Below are 21,473 nucleotides of genomic sequence, written 5' to 3'. Positions count from 1 at the left end.
CCATCTTGTGCCCCCATTTACACTAGTGCAAAGTGCTGAATTACATTCCGATTTAGCAGCATTTTGTAATCATTCTGCCCAGATGAAAACTGCTGCAGAAGGTCCTGGTCTGCGGAGAATCTGGCCTCTAGTGCATAGCTGCCAGAGAATCTAAAACTTACCTTCAGTAAATGTGAACAGAGCATTCAGTCATCTATAGCTGTCGCTGTTCTTGTTTGGTACCAGACTGGAGGGGTAGATTTCCACTAGAGTCTCATGGAAATGCTATTATTACAACTGATTGGAAAATGTGCTGCAGCCTTTTTTTGCATCATCTAATATCAAGCAATATTAATCATAATTCAAGTGGCAGCACTGATTGCGGTACAGTGCAGAAAATCCAGAGTGAGGGCTTTTTGGTTCCAAAACTCTGAGAAGCACAGGGCAATGCTGTACTTCAGAAGAACAAGGCTCAGGGGGGATTCTTATCTCATATCAGTGCAAATCCGGTGTAATGCCACTGAAGAGTTATACTGGCATAAAACTAACATAAGAGAAATTAGAGTCAAGTCCCCAATTTTTACCCTGTCTCTGTGCATATCATAGAGCAGGAACTAACTACACTGCTAAGGTAGAAGTTGCGTCCAGGGTGAGTTCAGCTAACAGTTATTGAATCCGTTTAATCTCACTGTAAGATCTTGGAAGCAGAGTTTGTCTTCATGAGACTAATAGGAACAGCTTCACACCAATTACATGGGTATTGCCAAATTCTGCACACTTCAGGAGACTTCATTGGAAATGAAATAGACCTTCCTCTTGCATAGCTACGTCAGCCTCAGAATTGATCTACTACATTGGCAGCCAGGTTTTAAAAAAGCTCAACGTCCGACAGCTCTCCTTGTTCTCAGTGGGAGCTGAAGGGTCCTGAGCACTTTTGGAAATCCTGGCCTTACTGTGTAGAATGTGAGTTATGAAATCATAGAAGTGTAGGACTGGAAGGGATCTCAGTGGGTCTTCTAATCCAGTCCCCTGCACTCAAAGCAGACTAAGTAATAACTAGACCATTCCTGACAGGGGTTTGTCTAACCTATTCATAAAAAACATCCAATGCCTCCTTAGGCAGTTTGTTCCAGTACTTAACCATCCTGACAGGTAAGACGTTTTTCCTACTGTCCAACCTACACGTCCCTTGCTGCAATTTAAGCTCATTACTTCTTGTCCTGTCCTCAGAGGTTAACTAGAACAATTTTTCACCCTCCTCCTTGTAACAACTTTTTGTGTAGTTGAAAACTGTTGTCATGTCCCCTCTCAGTCTTCTCTTCTCCAGACTAAACAAACCTGATTTTTTCAATCTTTCTTCATAGGTCAAGTTTTCTAAGCTTTTAATCATTTTTGTTGCTGTCCTCTGGACTTTCTCCAATTTGGCCACATCATTCCTGAAATGTGGTGCCCTGAACTGGACACAATACTCCAGTTGAGGCCTTACCAGCATGGAATAGAGTAGAAGAATTACTTCTTCTGTCTTGCTTACAACATTCCTGCTATAACATCCCAGAATTATGTTTGCTTTTTTTGCAACAGTGTTACACTGTTGACTCCTACTTAGCTTGTGACCCACCATAACCCCAAGATCCCTTTCTGCAGTATTCCTTCCTAGCAATTTACTTCCCATTTTGTATGTGTTCAACTGATTGTTCCATTCTCCTAAATGGAGTACTTTACCTTTATAGAGCTCTGCTTTGGGCATTAATAATTCTTATTCCTGACTCTTCCACTTGTGTGACCTTGGTTCAGTTCTTTGATGTCTCAGTGTCTCTGTGTGCCCATCTATAAAATGGGTAGGATATTGCATATCTATTTCAAAGAGGTGTTTTGATGCTTAATTAATAAATGTTTGTAAAGCCTCCTGGGATCCTAAGAATATAAGTGCAGTGCTGGAGTCCTGTCTGATAAGGGGAAATTCCAAATTCACATTAAGTTTAGTGATTATTTTTACAAGAGACACTTTGTATTAATACAGATTCCTTACAATACTCTTAATTAGTAATGGTGCGTAAACTGCAGTTGAACAGGAACCATAAAAACAATATCATACTGTAATAAACAAATGCAGTAATGCCTTAGTCATACAGAATACACTAAAGACCTGAAGCCTTCTCCTAGATTGCACTGGGCTCAGTGTAAAACCTAGGAGGGGATCTCGGAGGGCCAGTGTCTTCTTTGTTTAGTTTCCAAAATCCTGGCCAGAAATCTGGAAGGACTATCCCCAGGTTATTACAGTGGCATCCTGCATTGGTTGATAGACAGTGGATATATTTCCTAGCGCATTGCTCCCTGAAGTCACACTTTGGATCTCTCTTGGAACTCAACTTGTATGTTGTTCCGGTAGCCCATAATCCTTTGCCATTGTATATAGCATGCCTCATCCATAGTTCTCAAAGCGCTTTTACGCAGGGGCTCACAGGTCTCTGTTCTCAGTTCACAGATGATGAAACCAGATGGGCACAGAGAGGTTAGGTGGCTTGCACAAGATCACACAGTAAGTCAGTGGACAAGACAAAGAACCCAGGTTGACTCCCAGGCTGTTGCTCCATTTGCTGAGCCACACGTGCTCATCTGTTACTCCTGCAGCTGAAGTGTGGTGTTCTGAGGGTGGTGACCAGTGTGGCTACTAAGCAGGCTGTGATTAGTGCACTAGCCTGGGACTTGAGAGAGCCAGGTTCAATTCCTTGCTCTGCCACAGACTTTCTCTGTGACTTGGGCAAGTCACTTTGTCTCTCTGTGCCTCAGTTCTCCATCTGTATAATGGGAATAATAGCACTGCTGCACAGGGGTGCTGTGAGGCTAGATCCATTAAAGGCTGTGAGGCGCTCACATACAATGGTAACGGGACATATACTTACCTAAGATAGATGGAAGCCAATTATGGACTTCAGTAATGTTGTACTGAGCGTAAATCAGTACAGAATTTGGCTCTAAGACTTCTTGGCTCTAGCCCATCTTGAATATAAAGCAGTCAGTCATCTCTTGTTTCACTGCCCCCTTCCTGCCACTCACACCCTCTCAGAGGAGAACTCCTTTCTGCCTAGTGAACTAGCATACAGAGTGGGGATGGCCATGGCGGTCCCTTGTTCCATCAACCCCACTGCTGCAGCTGTGTCCCCCTTTATGAGTTGCGCAGGGAACTTGTCTAGGAAGTGTGAATCTCCTGTGATGAATACTTTGGCAGCCCCATGTTAAAATCACTTGTAAGCACAGAGAGTCCATTTGACTGTCCTCTCATTTGCACCAGTGTAACTCCCTGACTTCTCTGAACCCATTCCCAGCTCACACTGGTGTACATGAGGGGAGAATCAGGCCCACAGGTTGGCATGATCAGAAGTATCCCAGATACAGATGCTTTTCTGAAGGCTGTAATACAATAAAGTATGTTGCTGTGTGCTTGTTTGTTTCCTTGCAGCGTGTTTGTATATTCACATTCTTGACATGATATGATATTTCAAGGAGGAAATGTGATCTGTGCAAATATTGCTGCAAGCTTCAGCTCCTGCGTTTGCAGAGAGCTGTCAGAGCTGGCACCGCACTTTGCTTTTCAGTTCTAGCTCTTCCTGTGATTGCATGTCATTTTGTGTGACATTGTTGTCATGTACATGGCAAGTGTGACACGTGATGCTATAAAGTTGCTGAAGAATGTGGGGGAATTGACGGCGAGTGCCTGCTCATTTCCCATCCAGGAAGTTTATGGCAGAAGAGACAGCTTCTCTTGTCTTCTCTTCATCTTATGGTTCTTATTACACAGTGTCCAGAACCAATCCGTGTGTGTGATACCTGATTCCTTTCATTGCAAAGCATCCCAAAGTACCCCACTCACTATATACATACAGCAAGGCCACCACCTTCCGCAGTGTCATCCACGAGGATTCCTGTGCCGTCAGGGTAGTAGACAGCTTGCTCACAGCATATTGCACAGCAGTGTGTGGCAGGGGTGAGAGGAAATTTTGCTCAGGACCTTCCTGCTCTTACAAACGTTTTTTCTGGGAGCTTGAATGTCTACACAGAGCAGACAGGACCTCGGATTAATGTCTTATCCAGGAGCAAAATCCAATATTTTTTGCACTGCTGTAAATTAGAAGCAACTTTCTCTGACACTAGAAGTAGCTCCCTCTGACACTACAACCGCGGTCAGAAATTGGCCCAAAGTAAACACTATAATACTCACTGGGCCTGATTCTCATCTGATTTACCCTGATGTAATTCAAGAGTTAACTTCACCAAAGTCAAAAGAATTCTGCTGTATTTCGGGGAGAACTGGGCACAATTTATCTAACTGGGAAAGATGACGAAGTGAATTGGCCCTTTTAGAACATGACTTTGTAGTTTCAAAGAGTCTCAGGCTCAGATTTTGATCTTAGTGACTCCAGGAACACCAGAATAACACCACTGAAGTAGCTAAAGTGTACTGAGATAAAGGGCTGGATGCACTGCTGCTGGAAGTTGGCCTGTGCTGATTTAAGTCAATGGAAGGATGTAGCCCATATTCTGACCTTTAATATTTCCAGTCAGATGTTCCAGAATCTAGTCCAAGGCCCATCAGAGTCTGTAGCAATCTTTCCATTGACTTCACTGTGAATTAGATTGGGACCTGAATTGTACTGTCTGCCCCAGACAGTGTCATTTGTGCAGGAGGGGCAGGGAGGAAATCCCAATGAGTGTCTTTGTGGTAGCCCATCGTATCATGATACAGTTTATCTTGAGGTACCTCAGAAGTATGTAGCTGTATTCTTGAACATTCCTGTGTAGGGCCTGTGTAGTTCAGTGGGACTTTTTGTGGAGTATGGTACTACTCGGTGTGACTAGGGAGCGGAAGCATTGAACTCATAGCCTTCCTCCACTGGCAGAGAGTGCGGCCACCTTAACTTCTCTGAGGCCAGGGAGATAATAGACTTAAGCAGAGGCTTCCTCTTGTGATGGGCAATTCTAGGACACTCTGTTCGGGACGTGGAAGTTCAGTGTCTGTTGGCTGAGCTGATGTTAACTCATCTCAGCTAAGACAAAGCATTAACCTCACATTCATTCAGAGGGTGAAAAAAGGGCTCCATCCTTTAATTCTCCCCTCATCATGAACTGCTTCCAAATGTAGAACGAGGACTTGCAGGCAGATCCTGATCTGCTGCATTTCAGTGTGAAAGGGGTTACTCGGTGGAAACAAGACTGGTATCTGGCTCGCAGTGTTTTCTAATTGGGTTTTTAATGTATCATCCCATATCATCCATTTTGAACTCAGGTTGCTCACCCACAATTCTGGTTGATCAAATTTTGCTGCATGACAATCTTCCAGAAAAGGCTTGTCTGTTCAGTGCCTTCTGCTCAAGAGTATTGGATTATGTGACTTGCCAGGACAGTTGTTGACCTGCACACCCTCTTAAACTCAGGGCTGGCCTTGTTTTTGCAGAGGATCCCCTCTACAAAATAAGATAGGCATTGCCCCATCACCTCCTTTGATCACTCCCCCACCTCCCTGATCTGTTGGTGGCACTGTGACTGGTGGGTAAGGTGTGTGTGATTGGGAATGGGCAGAGTGCTCTAGCAGGCTTAAAGCCCTGTGTCTGCCTGTCTCTCTGTGTAAGCCAGCAACCTACCTAGGCACATATTCTCTCCTTTCTGGCTGGGGTGGATCAGCATTGACTCATTATGATGGAAACAGTACCTCACTGCCAGAGAAGCAGGATTCCTGAGCTCCTTGAAAAAGCAGCACTATCTTTAATGACCACATTCTTCTGCTTCTAGCTTCACTGTCTAAGAATAACAAGTTTCATTGACTTCTTGTCCCCTTCTGATAGCCATCAAAGTAAATGACTGTAATAGCTGTCAGAGCTTGGCTTACCACATCTCAGCGGAGGCTGGAGTAGCCTACTTGTCGCGTGTGCTTTTTCACATTAGATTTCCCAGCTCTGTGTACAGAGCATTATGTATAAAAATCCAGGCTGGGCTATTCCTTTCCTGAAGTGGCACTTTGTCCACGTGATTATTCTTAGTGATCCCTTCAGTGAGCTCTGAGGGGAGAAAAAACCCTCGGATATCACAGAGACCAATGTGAGGAGATTGAGGCAGACAGATTTAGCCGGAGGTAGGGTTATTTGTTTGACTTCGGAATCAAAACATGTGGGAGGTTGCTGCCAACAGACTTACAGTAATGCTCGCAAGACAGAAAGAAATAAAGGCACCACATGAAGAGAAAAAAATGGCTTCATTCTTCATGGTGTGAGAGGAAATTATTTAAATCCTCGAAAGAGAGATTGTTCCCACAGAGACCTAGACCCAAAGCTTTCATATTGGTCATTCCTAATGGCTCTCTTGAAGTCTGAGATTCTGCCGAATGCGGGGTAAAAGAGGCAAGAATGGAGTATGTGAAGAACAGATGAATTCTTATTCAAAAACAATCATCTACTTTTAAAAAAAATAAGATGCGCTGTTAAAAATTGGATGTGATGGCATATTTATTACTCCTGAAGCCAGTAATGTTATGAAGCCAATTTAATAGAAGGGGAAATTAAGACAGAAAGTGGCCCAGGCCAGAGACAGCAAGCAGTGATCCAGGCTTGGAACTCAAGTATTCCTGGCTCCTGGGCTTGTGTTCAGACCACTGAGCTGCTTTCTAGAAAAATTCAGCTGTTCCGTGGTTACTTCCATTGGGACTGTGTGAGAGTTCCTGAAGCACAGGAGAACAGTCTATTGTATGGGCAGCTCCTGAGGCTGTGGGGCCAGGTGGCAGAGTAAGGTAAGCCAAGCCAGAGGGAGGAAGCCAACATTTCATGGTGTATGGGGAAAATGTATTCAGCGATTGACAATGTCACAAAGAACTGATAGCTGCTCTTTCTTGTATCATTGTCATATTACCTTGGACTATGGGATTCCCTTAAGGGAGCAGTAAAAATAAATGAAAGACGGGTGGGGCCACCCCCCTTTTAGAGTTAAGGAGAAGCCTTGTTATAGATGTCTCACAGCTCAGTGCTCTGTGTGTTTTTTCTTGTGCCAGAGGCAGCATCAGATTTGGTTGTATGCCTGGTAGATTCCAGTGTAATGCAGGCCTGCCCAAGCTAGGACAGAAGAATAAGGAGCACTCTAACCTGAATCTCGTCCCCTGTACATTTGTGCTAATTCAAATCATTTCATGATCAAACTTGCCAAGTAAAAAACGTTGCAAGTTTGGGGCTCTGAACAAGTCTGCGATATGTTCTGCTCAGACTAAAGTGAGGGAGAGTGATTTCTGGGAGAAAAGGCATGTCTGGAATGTCCGTTAAGTCCTTCCTGCACATAGCTGTGTGCAGGGATATGTTGGCCGAGTAATGGCATCACAGCAGTGTTCCTCTGCAGTACTGAGTGATCGGTGGCATCATTAAAAAGGGAGAGAGAAGGTAGATTAATTTTAGAGCCCTGTGGTCTAGAGTTAAAGCAGGCATTGGGAATCAGCACTCCTGGGTTCTACTCACATGTCTTGCACCGCCTCGTGTGGCCAAGTTTGGACCAATCAGTCTGTTCCAAGATCTACAAACTGGGGATGTTGTGAGGCTGTGTTGATTCATGTTTGCAAAGCACTTGGGCATCCCTCGGAGAAAGGCTCTAGAAAGTGGCAAATTGTTGTTCTCTGGTCAGATGCCTGTTTAACAGTTTTCTATATACTAAGGCCAGGATTTAGGGAGCATAGGGGCACAATATGGCATTCACAGAGCTGTCTCTTAAAAGCATATCAGGCGCAAGAATCCAGGATCCCAGCCCTCAGTGGGCAGGCTTTCTTGAAAAGGGATGTGCTATTGAGAAAAAGGAAGTTCCCAAATGACCCCAGCATTTTCAATGGCTGCTGTGAGTGCTTACGCAGCAGCACTCTTAAGTATCCAGGTGAGTACGCTGGCTGGCATGCTGTGGCTGGAATCCTGTCTCAGCCTCAGAAAGCCAGGCAACCAGGAAGCCAGATGCACTGAGGTGATTTATTTCTATTGTTTTACTGAATTGGGTCTAAACCGCTCTGCCTGGTTTCTAGCTAAAACATGGGGACTTTGTGCATTTTCAGTGATTACAGCAACCTAGAGGGAGTTTGGAAAGCTCCTTGCCAAATTCCAAACACCTCGTGTACATCCCCCAAGCTCAAACCCACTCCCTAGCGTTGAGTAGCCCTGCAACCACAAACAAATTCAGAGCTGCTTCTGGTGCCAGTATGTAGCGTGAGCCAGGTTCATTCCGGATGTAACTTCCTTGGGCTTCAGCGAAGCTCATTGACTTCAATGGGATGACATCTGCGATACATTTGACCCATTACATGTTTCACAAAGTTAGACAGAGAGTTGCCCAAGCAGCAGACACATGGTTTCACTTGTGCTTTCACTATAGGCTCAGTTTATCTTCGTTCTTTCAGTGCGCAGTCCGAGACGTGAACAAATAAACCCCTGATTGTAGAGCACTGCTTTGAGGTACTTCAATCTTCATACAAGTTTTAAAACTCATGTACAAATATTCCCACTGTCTCAGCCAGAAGTGTGCATCGGGCCTTATAGCTAATCCTTGGGCTTCATGTTCAGATACTTTATGCAGTGATACTTCCCACTTCTGTAGATCACCATCCACAGGAGGAGATCAATGGGCCTGATCAACATTAATGAATTTTATTATTATTATTTATTTGAATTATGCTGGTGCCTAGGGGACACAACCAAGATTGGGTCCCTGTTGTATTATGTACTCCATATACACATTATAAGAGAGAGATCCTACACCAAACATTTTACAGTATAAATAGACAAGGCAAAGGTCGAGAGAAAGAAAGGATTGTTATTCCTGCTTTAAAAATGGGAAACAGAGAGAAGAAGGGCTTGTCTACACAAACAATTTGTTTATGGCAACCTGGGGAGTAACTTTAATCCGCGGTAGCCTGCCACACACTGGCTGTGTGAACCCTGCTGACGAGCATTAACAGTTTCAGAGAGGACTAGATCAGTGCGCATTAACAAATTGTTACTGCATGTCAGCAGGGTCCACATGGACAGTTAGCTCATGACAGGTTACTCCAGGGTAGATTCACACCCCAGCTTGCCGCAAACTAAATGTTTGTCTAGACAAGCCCTAAGGGACTTGCCAAAGAAATCTGTGGTGGAACCCTGCTTCAAGAGTTCCAAGTCAGTGCCTTAACCACCAGCCCATCCTTCTGTTTATAGATTCATTTCAGATGCCAACACCCCTTGTGAACCAGGTAAGTATTGTTATCCCTATTTACTGGTTGGGAAACAAAAGACAGAGACATGTTCAAACTCGCCCAGCAAGTTAGCAGCAGAACCAGAAAGGCAGTGCAGACCTCCTGAATCCTAGCACCTTGTTCTAACCACTAGACATGCGCCACTCTTGTGGCTAGTGCTTTACTGTACATTTTGAAAAGCATAGCCTCTCCGGTGCCTAAACACCAAAGACATATCAAAATCAAATGTGGATATTTTTCTGTTTTTATACTATTTTTCTTTTTAAAGACATCAAAACCGTTCCCAAAAAAATAAGCACAAGTGGTTTGTTTTGGTGCAGTGTTCTGTTTACCCTGGCACAGGGCAAACTTTCCATCTCTTTCTCAGTCACCCCACCCGGATTGCAAGGCGTGCACAGTATTTTTTCCAGCAGCAGCAGCAGCATCTGACTCTTTAAACACTTCCCTTGACCCACCACTTTAAGCAGCTGAGTTATTATCCTGGAAGTTCTGTATTCCTTTTTATTTTAAGGAAATGAACATTAGCGCTCACTGTCGGTTTCTTTACCTCTGCTTGGGCTGTCTTGTCTATCATCTGCTTCTCAGCTAGAGGCAATGCCTAAATATATGGAGGGGAAGTCAATATATGCCCTTTTCGTGCTGTTACAGCCCCTAAAAAGATGCAGGGTGTACATCCTTCTACTTTAATCAGTGCTTATGTGAATATATCAATTAAAAACAACATCTGCAATGGTAACAATCCCTATGGGTTGATAGATACCCAAGATGGCTTAGCATATTGTTGAAATAGCCAACATTTCTCAGGGTCTCCCATGATGCCAAGTGTTCCTTTTTGTGGAGTGCAGTTGAGATTTCTGATGCAATGATAAACGACTGCCTAAACCACAGTCCATTAAAAAGGAGAAAAAGAAATTGCACTTCCCATGGTGCCTTCACGATACAAGCGTTTGTTGTAAAGGAGCATTCTGTCCCGAGAGCGTCTGCAGTGTTGAGTCACTTGAATGTTGAGGTTTGCTGCTAGGTCGGGTGAAACACACAGGGTTTTGCCTCTGTGCTGAACATTCACTGTCCTTCTCATTTGTAAAGCCGTGGCTACATGAATAGGGACCCTGGTGTTTGCAAAGAATACATCTAGTGTTAGTACACAAGCACTTTTCTCCCTGTATGTTAGGCCTGGTCTGCACACACATTTTGTCACAGTATAACCGTGTCAATTAGACGGGGGATTTTTTGTCTTTTTACCGAAATAGTTCTACTTTTAGAACCCCTAGTGTGGATGCAATTATAACAATATAAAAGTGCTCATACCAGTGGAGCTTACTCCCCTTCTCGTGCCGGAATTCGTTATCCCAGTATATGGACTTTTATACTGGTTTAACTGCATTCACGCTAGGTGGCATTACCACCTTAAACTGGATTGATATAGTTAAAACCATACTACTTTTGCATGTACAATGGACCTTAGTCTTTTAAATGATTTTTCTTAGTGTCGGAAAGATCATGGATATTTTCATAAGAACTTGTGGCTTTGGGGGCCTCGGTTTTGAGGGCCCAACTTGAGATACCTGATTTTCACAGTGTGGATGCTCGGCACTGTCTGAAAATCAAGCCTTCTGAATGGCTCAAGTCAGGCCTCCAAATCTAAAGCACCTAGAATCACTAGTCAGTTTGAAAATTTAGGCATGTGCCTTAGAGCCATGATCCTGCAAAAACGTATGCACAGGCTTAACTTTAAGCACGTGAGTAGCCTCATTGACTTTGATGGGACTGCTCATGTGCTTTAAGTTAAGCACATGCATAAGTGTTGGCAGGATCAGGGCTTTAGTGATAAATAGTTTGTGGTCAGGTTTCTAATGATAAATTATTTACCTACTGCAGCTCTTTCTCATGCTCTCCTTTTCTTCTTCTCCTAGGATTATGCCCCTGCTAGAGCAGTGTCCTCCACAGGTTTCCCCAAGCAGTCTGTCTGTCTCTGATATTTCAGAGGTCAACAGGACATATTCACAGGGAGTGAGCCGCTACGACCTGGATGAGATTGATGCTTGCTGGCTGGAACTTGTGAACATGGAGCTCAGGGAGATGGGTAGGTGTTGCTGTTATTTCTCTGCTTGCCGATGAGCACACAGAGTTGGTATTGTGCCTTATTTTTGAAAACAAAAAAGGCTGAGGCCTTTATTGCTGCTTTCACCCAGTAGAGCAAGAGGTTGATTTACAGAATGGATAACCGAGTCCAGACTCCTGACTCCCACTGCTGCACTGTAACACCAAGACCATCTGCAGGTTCATCTCTATTACCGCTCCCCAAAGCATTGTAGTGCAGGAAGAGCCCCTTGGCCAAGAGAGGCAAAGGAAAGGTACCACACCAACATCTACTCGTCTTCCCTGGATTCTCAGCAAAACCACAAAGGCCCTACTCATCTGTCTTCTTGCTAAACTGACAGATGGAGTCAGAGGAAAGAAACGGCATTATTTCAGTCAAAATGTATACATCTGAGGAATTCTGGTCTTGGGGTGCCTCTCATTTTCCATTTGTCTTTACCTGCACAGCATGGTATTGCTAGCATACCTGTAGCTTTATATCACTGCACATTTTTAATCCATTTCAGTTAAACAGAAGTAATTGGATTGGGAATTAGCCCATTAGTATTTATGATGTTCAGCTGGGCAAACTTATTAGCACTGATACTGGGTTGCACAGTCATCAGGTCTGGGGAGAACTGGCAGAGGTCAGTATGGAGGAACTTCCCAATCCTTGTTGGGTGAGGGTTACTCTGTTGTGGTTGCAACCACTAAGCTAAGAATAGCAGACTAGTACTAATTTAAGTATAAAGAGTTATCTTTTCACAACAGTTGTTGGAATGTATTGACATAAAGTGCTACTCCCAGAGACAGTTATCTACAAGGGAGAGACTAGATGTGATATAAAATGCCTTAATAAACAGAATCATACATTGCTTATTAGGAAATACATATTGAAACATGGAGTTTGGAATCTAAATTCTGCATTGTTTTGTACCCTGTGAAAGCATCTTTATTGCAGTGGGATCACACAGAGTGTAAATTAGCGCAGAATTTGGCCCCATATATATGCTGACCGTCTGTTTTCTTGTTTTCAGTGAATCTCTGCTCCTTTAACTGACTAACGTTTTATCAGCCAGATTTTGCTATCATCATTACCATGTGTATAAGAGAATTCTAGAGGTGCTTTTGGTGCCTGATTAACTATTAAACATTCATTGCATCTCCCATAGCCTCATTAGTGAATCACAGACAGCCCAGCCCAGGTTAGTAGCTTCAGCCCTATACGTATCACACCCTGTTTTTGCCACCGGTTTTGAAACGTCAGTGATTAAGGCAAATTCTTTGCACTGAATAAACAACACAGCCATAGGAATCATACTAATTAACACCAGTTTGAAATGTTGCTGTCTGTCTTCAAAGGAACTGAACTTCCTATCACTCACATTAAGCTTCTGAGAAATCAGAGTGTGTCACACTGTACATCCTTTCTGACTCTGCTGGGTTGTTAGTATTATTTCTCTTCAGACCCTTTTTAAAGCTTGGTTGCTCTGCAGAGTACTACTTGATGCCAATAAAATGGTTGCATCTCCACTTCCTATTCCTTCTTGTAAGTCTTTCAAGGGCTTGTAGAATGTCAACAGCCAGAGATCTGGCTACTCCAAGAATCAATTTGGTTGAGTTAAAAATGACTTGCTTTATTATTTCTTTAAAGTATCAGGTTACAAACGCAGTTTGTTAAAGGATTTTCAGATAGGAGCTTCCACATTGATTGATAACTTGCAAGAAGGCTGAGATGAGAATGCTGGATTCACTGTTTGGAGGGGAAAGGGGACTGAGGTGCTAGCATAGCGCCACAAGCAAACTGGGTCTCTTGCTTATCCAGAAGTTGCATGTTATCGTTAATCTTGCATCTTCCAAATTTTAATATTTTAGATCAGATGGATCGGTTTACCAATAGAATTGCAGCACGATATATGTTGAATTTAAAAGAGAGAGATTAGGGAAGGGCGGATGCTTGTTGCAATAGTACACAGATAGTGCAGATATTACCGTAGTATCTTCTTATTGCCAGGGAGCCCTGAATTGCAGCCCCTTCAGAGTCCACAACCCAAACCTTCATCATTGTAGGGGTTTCTGTAGAGACCATGAGGGTACACCCCCCACATCCCTAAGTAGTGAGCTTGCTGCCTCTGCCGCACCTCCAGTCCTTGATGAACCAGACAGTGGAAGAATTGGACTGGCTTGCATGGAGAAGAAGAGTGGGCCAGTGGATGGGGCACTGATCTGGGAATCAGGAGATTGACTCTGTCACTGACCTTCTTTGTGACCTGGGGCAAGCTGCTTCACTTGTCGGTGCATCTTTGTGTCCTCTGACCCTTTGTCTGTCTTGTGTATTCAGATAGTAAGCTCTTTGGGGCAAGGACACTCTCTTGCTGTGTGTTTGCACAATGTCTAGCACAATGGATCTCACATGGAACCTCAAGTGCTGCTGTAGTACCAACGATAAACAATAATACTGAATCCACGGATTTCCAGTAGGGGTAGTGCTAGAAACCGGTAGCCCATCAGGCTGAGTCAGCTATCCATTTTTGTTGTTAAAAAGAGCACTGTAACTACTGTCTTAGCCTTTAATAGTCTGGGGAGAGTCAAGGATTTGAAAACAGTATTCCGTCTGTGTATGTGATTTCCATGAGATCCACTGAGGACATAGTTCCAGCGTAAGGATAGTGCTGTCTTTCCCCTCTGCCCTAGGTCTGCATTAGAACTATGCCTAGGACATTTTTTTCCAGTGGCTTGAAAGGGAGACATGGCACAGACTAATAATACATCCACCAACTGTGTGGGCGTAAAGGTCTGGCAGGTAAGGAGTGCTGTCTTGAAGTTAATGCTCAGGATGACAAGTCAAGAGTTCTGCCAGTTCTGCTACTGACTTACTGTGTGACCATGGCCAAATCACTTAAACTCGCTGTGTTTGAGTTTCCCAATCTGTAAAGTGGGGACAGTAATGCTACTCGCACAAGTGTTCCTGTCAAATATATTGGTGCTTTGCAATCCTCAGCTTGAGGGCACTGTAGCAGTGTAAAATATTAATATTATCAGTATAAAGTGTTGGGTTTTATATGTTCATGGAGTAAAACAAAGCCTAACCATTGAAATAAGCAAGACATCAAGCATCTATAACAAATTTCCAGGATCAGAACAACAGTAACACTTCACATGTGTACAGCATTTTTTCACCAGTAGGTCTCAAAGTATGGTGAGGTGTACCAAAGAAGAGTAAGCAATTTTATCTCCATTTTACAGATGGGTCAGCAAGTCAATGGCAGAATAGAATTAGAACCCAGGTCTCTTTGCCTCCTGGTTGTACACTTAGTCCAGGAGATAGCAATGTACGTAGGCTTTCCTGGAGACAGTCCGTCTTTGAGATCTGCCATGGTAACAGTCCCAGTGGTTCATAACATACTGTGATTTCCAAACAAGTTTTGAGACACTTCCGAATTGCCAACTCAGTCTTACTGGAGAATTGTAGCCTGTCCTCAAATTCAGAGATCGTGGCTGAAGTCAGAAGATATCCCTCAGCATAAGATTTGCAAAAGTTTAAAACTGCACCTAGACTTACAGCTAAATTTCTGTCACCAGAAATGTTATCAGGCTGTGGACAGAGTGTGTCACATACAAAGTATTTAATAACAAAGAAAAAGACAGCATGATCCAGGACTGACTCTTAGGGAGTCACGGAAGGTAGAGCTAGAAAATACCTATTAGATCATCTGGTCAGTTCCTCTGCCAGTGCAGTATTGTTCCATATAGTGTATTTCTAATACCTTTTCCAGTCCTGTTTTAGATTACCCTAGAGATGAGATTTGATCACTGAGATCAAATAAACCTTCCCAGTAGCAAACAGCTATCTGTAGTTAGCTGGGCACTTTCTGAGACAAGTAAGCAGCTTTCCTGAGAAACAAAAGATTATCAGTTTAAATGTAAAGTCTAGTAATTGATCATATAAAAAGTCTTAAGTTATTTTAAAAAACCTTCCTTTGTCACGAGCGCATCAGTAACCAGCTACTGTACTCTGTAGAAATGTATTGTTTAAAGAGCTCCTAGCTGATAAAGATGAGCTCAACATTTAAGTGTGTCTGAACGTTTTATTTGTTGGTGCTGCAATGTGAGATAATAAAGAAAGTGGATTTAAAGTAATTTAGATCAGACATTGAACCAGATTTATGTGTAGGACATTATAGACAGCACAAGACCTTTCCTTTTAGGGAGAAGCCATGCCGTAAGTCTTTGGTTTTCTATTAAGATTTCATGCTGTATGTTGTGATCTCCATTAAATTCAAAGCTATTGTAGGATTGTGGCTAGAGAGACTTCAAAGACTCACCCTTTGCTGTGATAGGCACTTCACACACACATGCAGAATCCTAGAGAAATTGCTTAAAACGTTGATGCCTGAATCAATCTTGCTGAAGGCAGAATAAACATTTCTAAGTTTTCCCTTGACTTAATTCATACAATATATACTGCTTATATAGGTTCACTGTGGGCTCCATATGCTCACCATAGGCTCTCCCATAGGAGCTTGAGGTGTTCTTGTTATTTTATAGACAGCAAGAAGCACCTGGGCCAAATTTACTCCTGGTGTAACTTGAGCAGGGGGAGGGGACGAAGGAAGAATTCACCATAGTATGTGTAAGCTATGTCTGTGTGATAATTATATCACCTCAAGTTAATGGAGATGAAATCCATCTTAAGTAGACATTGCTGGAACAAACTGAGGTCAGTGGAGTTACACCGGGTTGAAGTCTGCTTAGCTGGTCAAATAGTATGAGAATGTGTATCTCCCATGGATTGTACAGATTTATACCTGAGGGATCAAAGAGGGCTGTTTGCTGAGTGTGCAGATGCTACCCCAGGGACCTGCCCTTCACTTGCTGGTTCTCAGACCAGAACCTGGAAAGTATGCATCCCTGTGGCTTGAGAGTCTTCTCATATGAGAGTAGGGACTCTGTTGGTATACATCAGAGGGATTGACAGCAAGGCATTCTCCTTGAAGCGAACTTAATGTTAGAACTCAGGCCCCCACCTTTGCTGTGACCAGATCTTCAAGCATGGAGTGTGTCTTCATGAGTGTGTCACACAAGGCAGCAGCAATACCTGCTGTTAACAGCTAGAACCGTGTGGACTTTTTGTTATGAAAAATCTAATGATTTTCAGTCACTTCCAGCTTGAGCTATATTCAAACTAGTGACCTTGTGGTGAAAGACACGCACGCCAATTATTACTCCAGTAAGCTATCCAGTCCCTTATAAGGCCCTTATTATCAACATAATATACATACCTGTGTTATCATGGGTCACCTCGATTTAGCCAGCCAGACTTTGTCTGGCAGTTGCTAAGTGTAATGACTCCGACACACCTCAGACATCTGGTGCACAGCCCAGACTCTGCTCAGAACTTCTCTCAGCTGATTTCCAATCCATTGCACAGTCTCCCATATGAAATAATTAACCATTATTTATCCCTTTGGAAAGGGCAGCAGAGATTAAATTGAGTGGGAGTTTACTGAGCCACAGCTCTGCCTACGTACACGTGGTCTGATTCCCCTGATTACTGCACTTGTACTGATGGTAACAGCTGATTAGAGGCACTACCAATAACTTCCTCACATTAGGCAAACACCTTTTCCCTTGGAAATAGAAACCATCTCCCGGCAGGTGGAATGGAGCATAAGGCTTTAGAGAGAAAGGTTCCCAAATATTCATTCAACATAGGGGCATGAAACAAAACAACTGATCGGTCAAGTCCATTCACTGAGCTTTCACTGCTGCAGTGGGTACTGAGTCTGCTACCTCATTTTTATGCCTCACCAGATACGATTTTAATCATTAGCATTTTTTAAATGATGTAATTGTCTTTTTGGGCCTCACTCTGATCCTTGTAGATCCAGAAAGGAATATACTGTAGCCCGAGTCTTACACGCCTAACTTAAGATATGGCTAAACTGCTCTCTTTCTGTACCTTAAACACTGCAAGGAAGTCATCTTAGCCACCTCACAAAGAAGAAAACTGAGTTGATTTTTACAAGGTTTGAACTTGCAGTTTAAGTATTGACTACTTGATGGTTAGGCCCCTAAACCACTGCTCCATTTAAAGTTCATGGTTTGTGGAGTGTCAGCTGTATGCTATAGCTGATTAAAATGCCATTGTCCCAGGGAACACCACTGTCTCACATAGCACCTTTCATCTGAGGAGCTCACAGCCTTTTAGAAACATTAGGTCTGAGTCTCCCACTCATACAAGTTTTATACTAGAGTAATTCCATTGATTTTCAGAGGGGTAGCCATGTTAGTCTGTATACAGCAAAAACAATGAGTTCTGTAGCACCCTAAAGGCTAAGTGACCTTAAAAACATCTGACGAAGTGGGTTGCAGCCCACGAAAGCTTATGCCTGCAGAAATTTGTTAGTCTTTAAGGTGCTACAGGACTCTTGTTGTTTTTCCATTGACTTTAGTGAAGCTACTCCAAGTTTACACTGGTGTGGGGGAGTGGAGAATCCACCCCAATGGGTCTCAGGACAGCCCCATGAAATAGGCATGGTTTATTATCCACTTTTGGGGGGGTACACTCAGGGATAGTGATGGAGTCAGAAATAAAACCCTGGTATCCTGACATACAATCTTCTTCATCAGTCACATCACAGAGGTTCTTTGCTGTTCCCTGGGCCTTCTTCAAACCTCACCCTGGTTCTACACTGGTATAACTTCATTGATTTCTCTGGCATTAATCCTGATTTATCCTGGGGTGAGTGAGAGCAGGATAAAAATCTCATTATTTTTTCTTTTCATTCCATTTGGGAGTAGGGTTCTTCTGCCTCTGTAGGATGAAGATACCGAAGGGCCTCCTGTCCCCACAATGCAGTATGTTTCACATACTCCGCTACCAGCAGAATGCATAGAGCCCCATCCTCTTTTGTAGTGGGTTCCATTTCCTTTAAATGACAGACTGACTTCCCCCTTTTAATTGCCTTCCCACCATCCTGCTGCCATAAGGGATTGTTAATGTACAAAGGCTTTGACTGGAATCTTCTGCTAGTCATCTACTGTTAATGGCAGTAATGGACTATTTTACCCCTATGTAATCCATATACAGAACTCCCACATGGTGTGGTTTCACAAAAATGTTCAGCTCTGCATCTGAATCCAGGCTTGCGGTAGTTATTGTTAATCAGTTGAGAAAGCTTATCTCCATTAATAATTCAGGCTCTGTTTGTTTGGATTTTTGTTTTAGAGAAATCTTGCCAGGTTGGGGCTGTTTTATAAAGTGCCTGTACTGCAGCCCACAAAAAACATTCATATGAGGGCTGGGTGCTGTGTGCTCTACTGAGAACATAAACTCATTGCATAATCAGTTTAAGAGTGGACTTGTTTGATGCTAATAGAAAAACCAGCAAATCCTCCCCCGCTTCTCATCGTATTAACAATTTACAAGTGAAAGACAATTAATACACAAAGTGGGTGCATATCTACTGTGTGGCAGTATCTTGAGAACAGATTTAGGGCCAGATGCCGGTGTCAGTTACATCAGTGTCAGTCTGGATTAACTCCATTGGTGTAAATGAGAATGAAATGTGGCTTTTTGTTATGTACGATTCACGGCCAACAGAGCACATGCCGTCTTGCAAATGGATTTGATTGCTTTTTTTATTTCAGTCACTGGGATGAATTATTAATGATGATGGTGATGGTAGGCACCTAAAGGCCCCTTACTGAGTTTGCAGCCCCATTGTGCTAGGCACTGTACAAACACGTAGGAAGAGACAGTCCCTGCCCTAAAGAGCTTGCAGTCTAAATAAACAAGACGGACAAAATGTGGGAGGGGAAACAGACCCACAGAGAGATGAGATAAATAAATGACTTGCTGGAGAATGGCAGAATAGTGATTAGAAACCAGGTGGCCTCACTCTAGTGCCCTCTCTACTAGTCAACGTTGCTTCCACTTACACATTTCCACCCAGCTTCAATCAGTGAAGACCTTCATGGGCTTATCTGAGAGCAGAAATGGGCCCATTGGTCTTTACTGGGCTGATCGTTTTATTTCCAGGCTGCCCATGAAGAAAGTTAGAAGGAGGAATCAGAGGGTCAGATTCTGATACTCTTATTCCAGTTCAGGAGCACCTTTCTCCATGAATAGTAATCTCATTAGGTTCAGCCAGGTTACTCGTGGAGTAATGTACAATTGCATATGAGTAAGGGTATCAGAATCTGTCCTGGAAATGGCAAAAGTTAGGCAGTGCATCTCCAGGGAAGCAAGGGGGAGAGGGGAGAGAAAAGAAAGATACTTAAAATGATAATCCAAACTAATTTTGTGTGAAAATAACCTCGGCCTTTAAGCTTATCTCACCAAAGCCTGTTCGGGAATCCAGAAGTATTTGCAGGTAGCTGTTCCATAAGCCATTGGCAGAGGTGAAATGCAGTGACCCCCTGAAAATGAAAGCATTAGATGATTTAATTCCTTATAGAGATGGACACTGCAGGAACACCCTTTTACTGTTACCTCGGCAAGTTGGCTAGGAGGGTCTGCAGTCAGTAATGGAAACGTGGGTTTTAGCTGTCTTGGTTTTATTAGTTTTTAGCACAGTTTTTCTGTACAGTTGCTTCTTATTTACATAAACTCTTTAAAATAATTGCATCAGTTTCAAACAATATTCGGAGTCTTGCTGCTGCGAGGGATGAAGTAGCTTTAATGAGAAGTGCTCCAGGACAGCTCTGCAAGTGCAAGACATTGTTGTAGAAAGACAGCAGATTATAAAGTGGCTTCTAAAACACTTTGTCATAATCTGAAATTTGAGCAATAATTGATGTCAGTGGGTGGCATAAAGGGTGCTAATTGGTTCCTGTAAATCTTGTAAGTGCATTAGCAGGATATGTCTATAACAAAATATCTGGAAGTTTTGCTGCACGTGTTTAGCTCATGATTCTATGATTATTATTATTATTGAATGTATTGGTCACATTTTATATTAAAGTTCCATTTGTAAATGGGTTAATAAAAGGTTAACATCTGATGACTCCATGTTGTAAGCATATTGTAATACATGGGTAGTTTGGGTTGTAGATGGTTATAAACATGTAAGCGGAAGATCTTATTGACTGTTATAAGCCATAGATATAACCAACCTGTTGGAGTCTGTATCAGTCTATAAAAACTGGTTAATCAGTTATTAAAACATTTGTTATTAATTAACCCTTTATAAATGTGAGCAGTTTATTGGTTGGTGTTTCTGTGCCATGCATCACAGCAGTATCTGAGCACTTCTCAGCATCCCTGGGAGGGAAGGAAATATTGTTACTCCCCTTTTTGCAAACAGGGAACTGAGACACATAACACTTATGTGACTTTCCATGTGAATTTTGTGGCACAGCCAGGGAAAGAACCCAACCTCTTGACTCCAGTGAGTGACTTGACCACATGGACCCTGGGCTGAGGTTTTCAAAGCTGCCTAGGCGATTTAGATGGACAGCTCCCATTGTAATTAATGAGAGTTATGTATCTAAATCCCCTCAAGTGCTTTGAAAATCTCAGTCTACATCATCCTCATTGCTCAGTTGGATCACTCAGTAACTAGAATTCTATTCACCAAACATCTACAGAAATGCATTTTGATAAGAAAGTAACCGTACGAATACGCAGCACTTAGGCAGCATTTTTCATCTGCAGATTGCTTTCATTCTCGCAACATCGCTGTGGGGTAATTAAGGATCATTATTCCAGCTTTACAGATGGAGACAACAAAGCTGACAGTTTTCTGAGTGACTTGCCCAAGGAGACAGTGTTAGAGGGATTAGATCTCATGAATTTCTGGCTTCTAGTTCTGTGGATGAACACTCCCTTGCTGGCTCATAAGGGAGTGTGTGCTCTTCTGTTTCTAATTTGTCAAAAATTATAATAGACCCAGGAGCAATAGTTGAGACTGTTTCACAAAACATTTCTGAAAAAAGTGGGGTGGGACAGTGTTTATATATATATATATATCTGTCTACTGAAAAATAAATGCTAAGGTTTATTGTTTATGAATCAACTAATGGTACAGCCTGTTGGCTTGAAGATTAAGAACGTAAGAATGGCCATCTGCAATTGTCCATCTAGACCAGAATCCTGTCTTTCAACAGTGGCTGGTGTCAGAACAGAACAGGGCAATTTATCGACTGATCCATCCCCTTAAGTCCA

At 42.8% G+C, this 21,473-nt stretch overlaps 1 protein-coding gene across 3 annotated transcripts in view; it reads left to right on the top strand.

Annotated features, from left to right (window-relative positions):
• The window catches only part of JADE2 (jade family PHD finger 2), a 122,752-nt gene that overhangs the window by 56,748 nt on the left and 44,531 nt on the right, over nt 1-21,473 (top strand). For all 3 annotated transcript variants that reach the window (XM_067567236.1, XM_067567237.1, XM_067567235.1), the window contains exon 5: nt 11,137-11,306. In XM_067567236.1, coding sequence (XP_067423337.1) covers nt 11,137-11,306 — 170 coding nt within the window. The remainder of the gene's footprint in view (nt 1-11,136; nt 11,307-21,473) is intronic.

Source organism: Emydura macquarii, unplaced genomic scaffold (genome assembly GCF_026122565.2).
Source record: "Emydura macquarii macquarii isolate MOO-44397 ecotype Brisbane River unplaced genomic scaffold, CSIRO-AGI_Emac_v2 contig_2768, whole genome shotgun sequence".
NCBI lineage: Eukaryota > Metazoa > Chordata > Testudines > Chelidae > Emydura > Emydura macquarii.
This window is presented reverse-complemented; position numbering and strand designations above follow the sequence as displayed.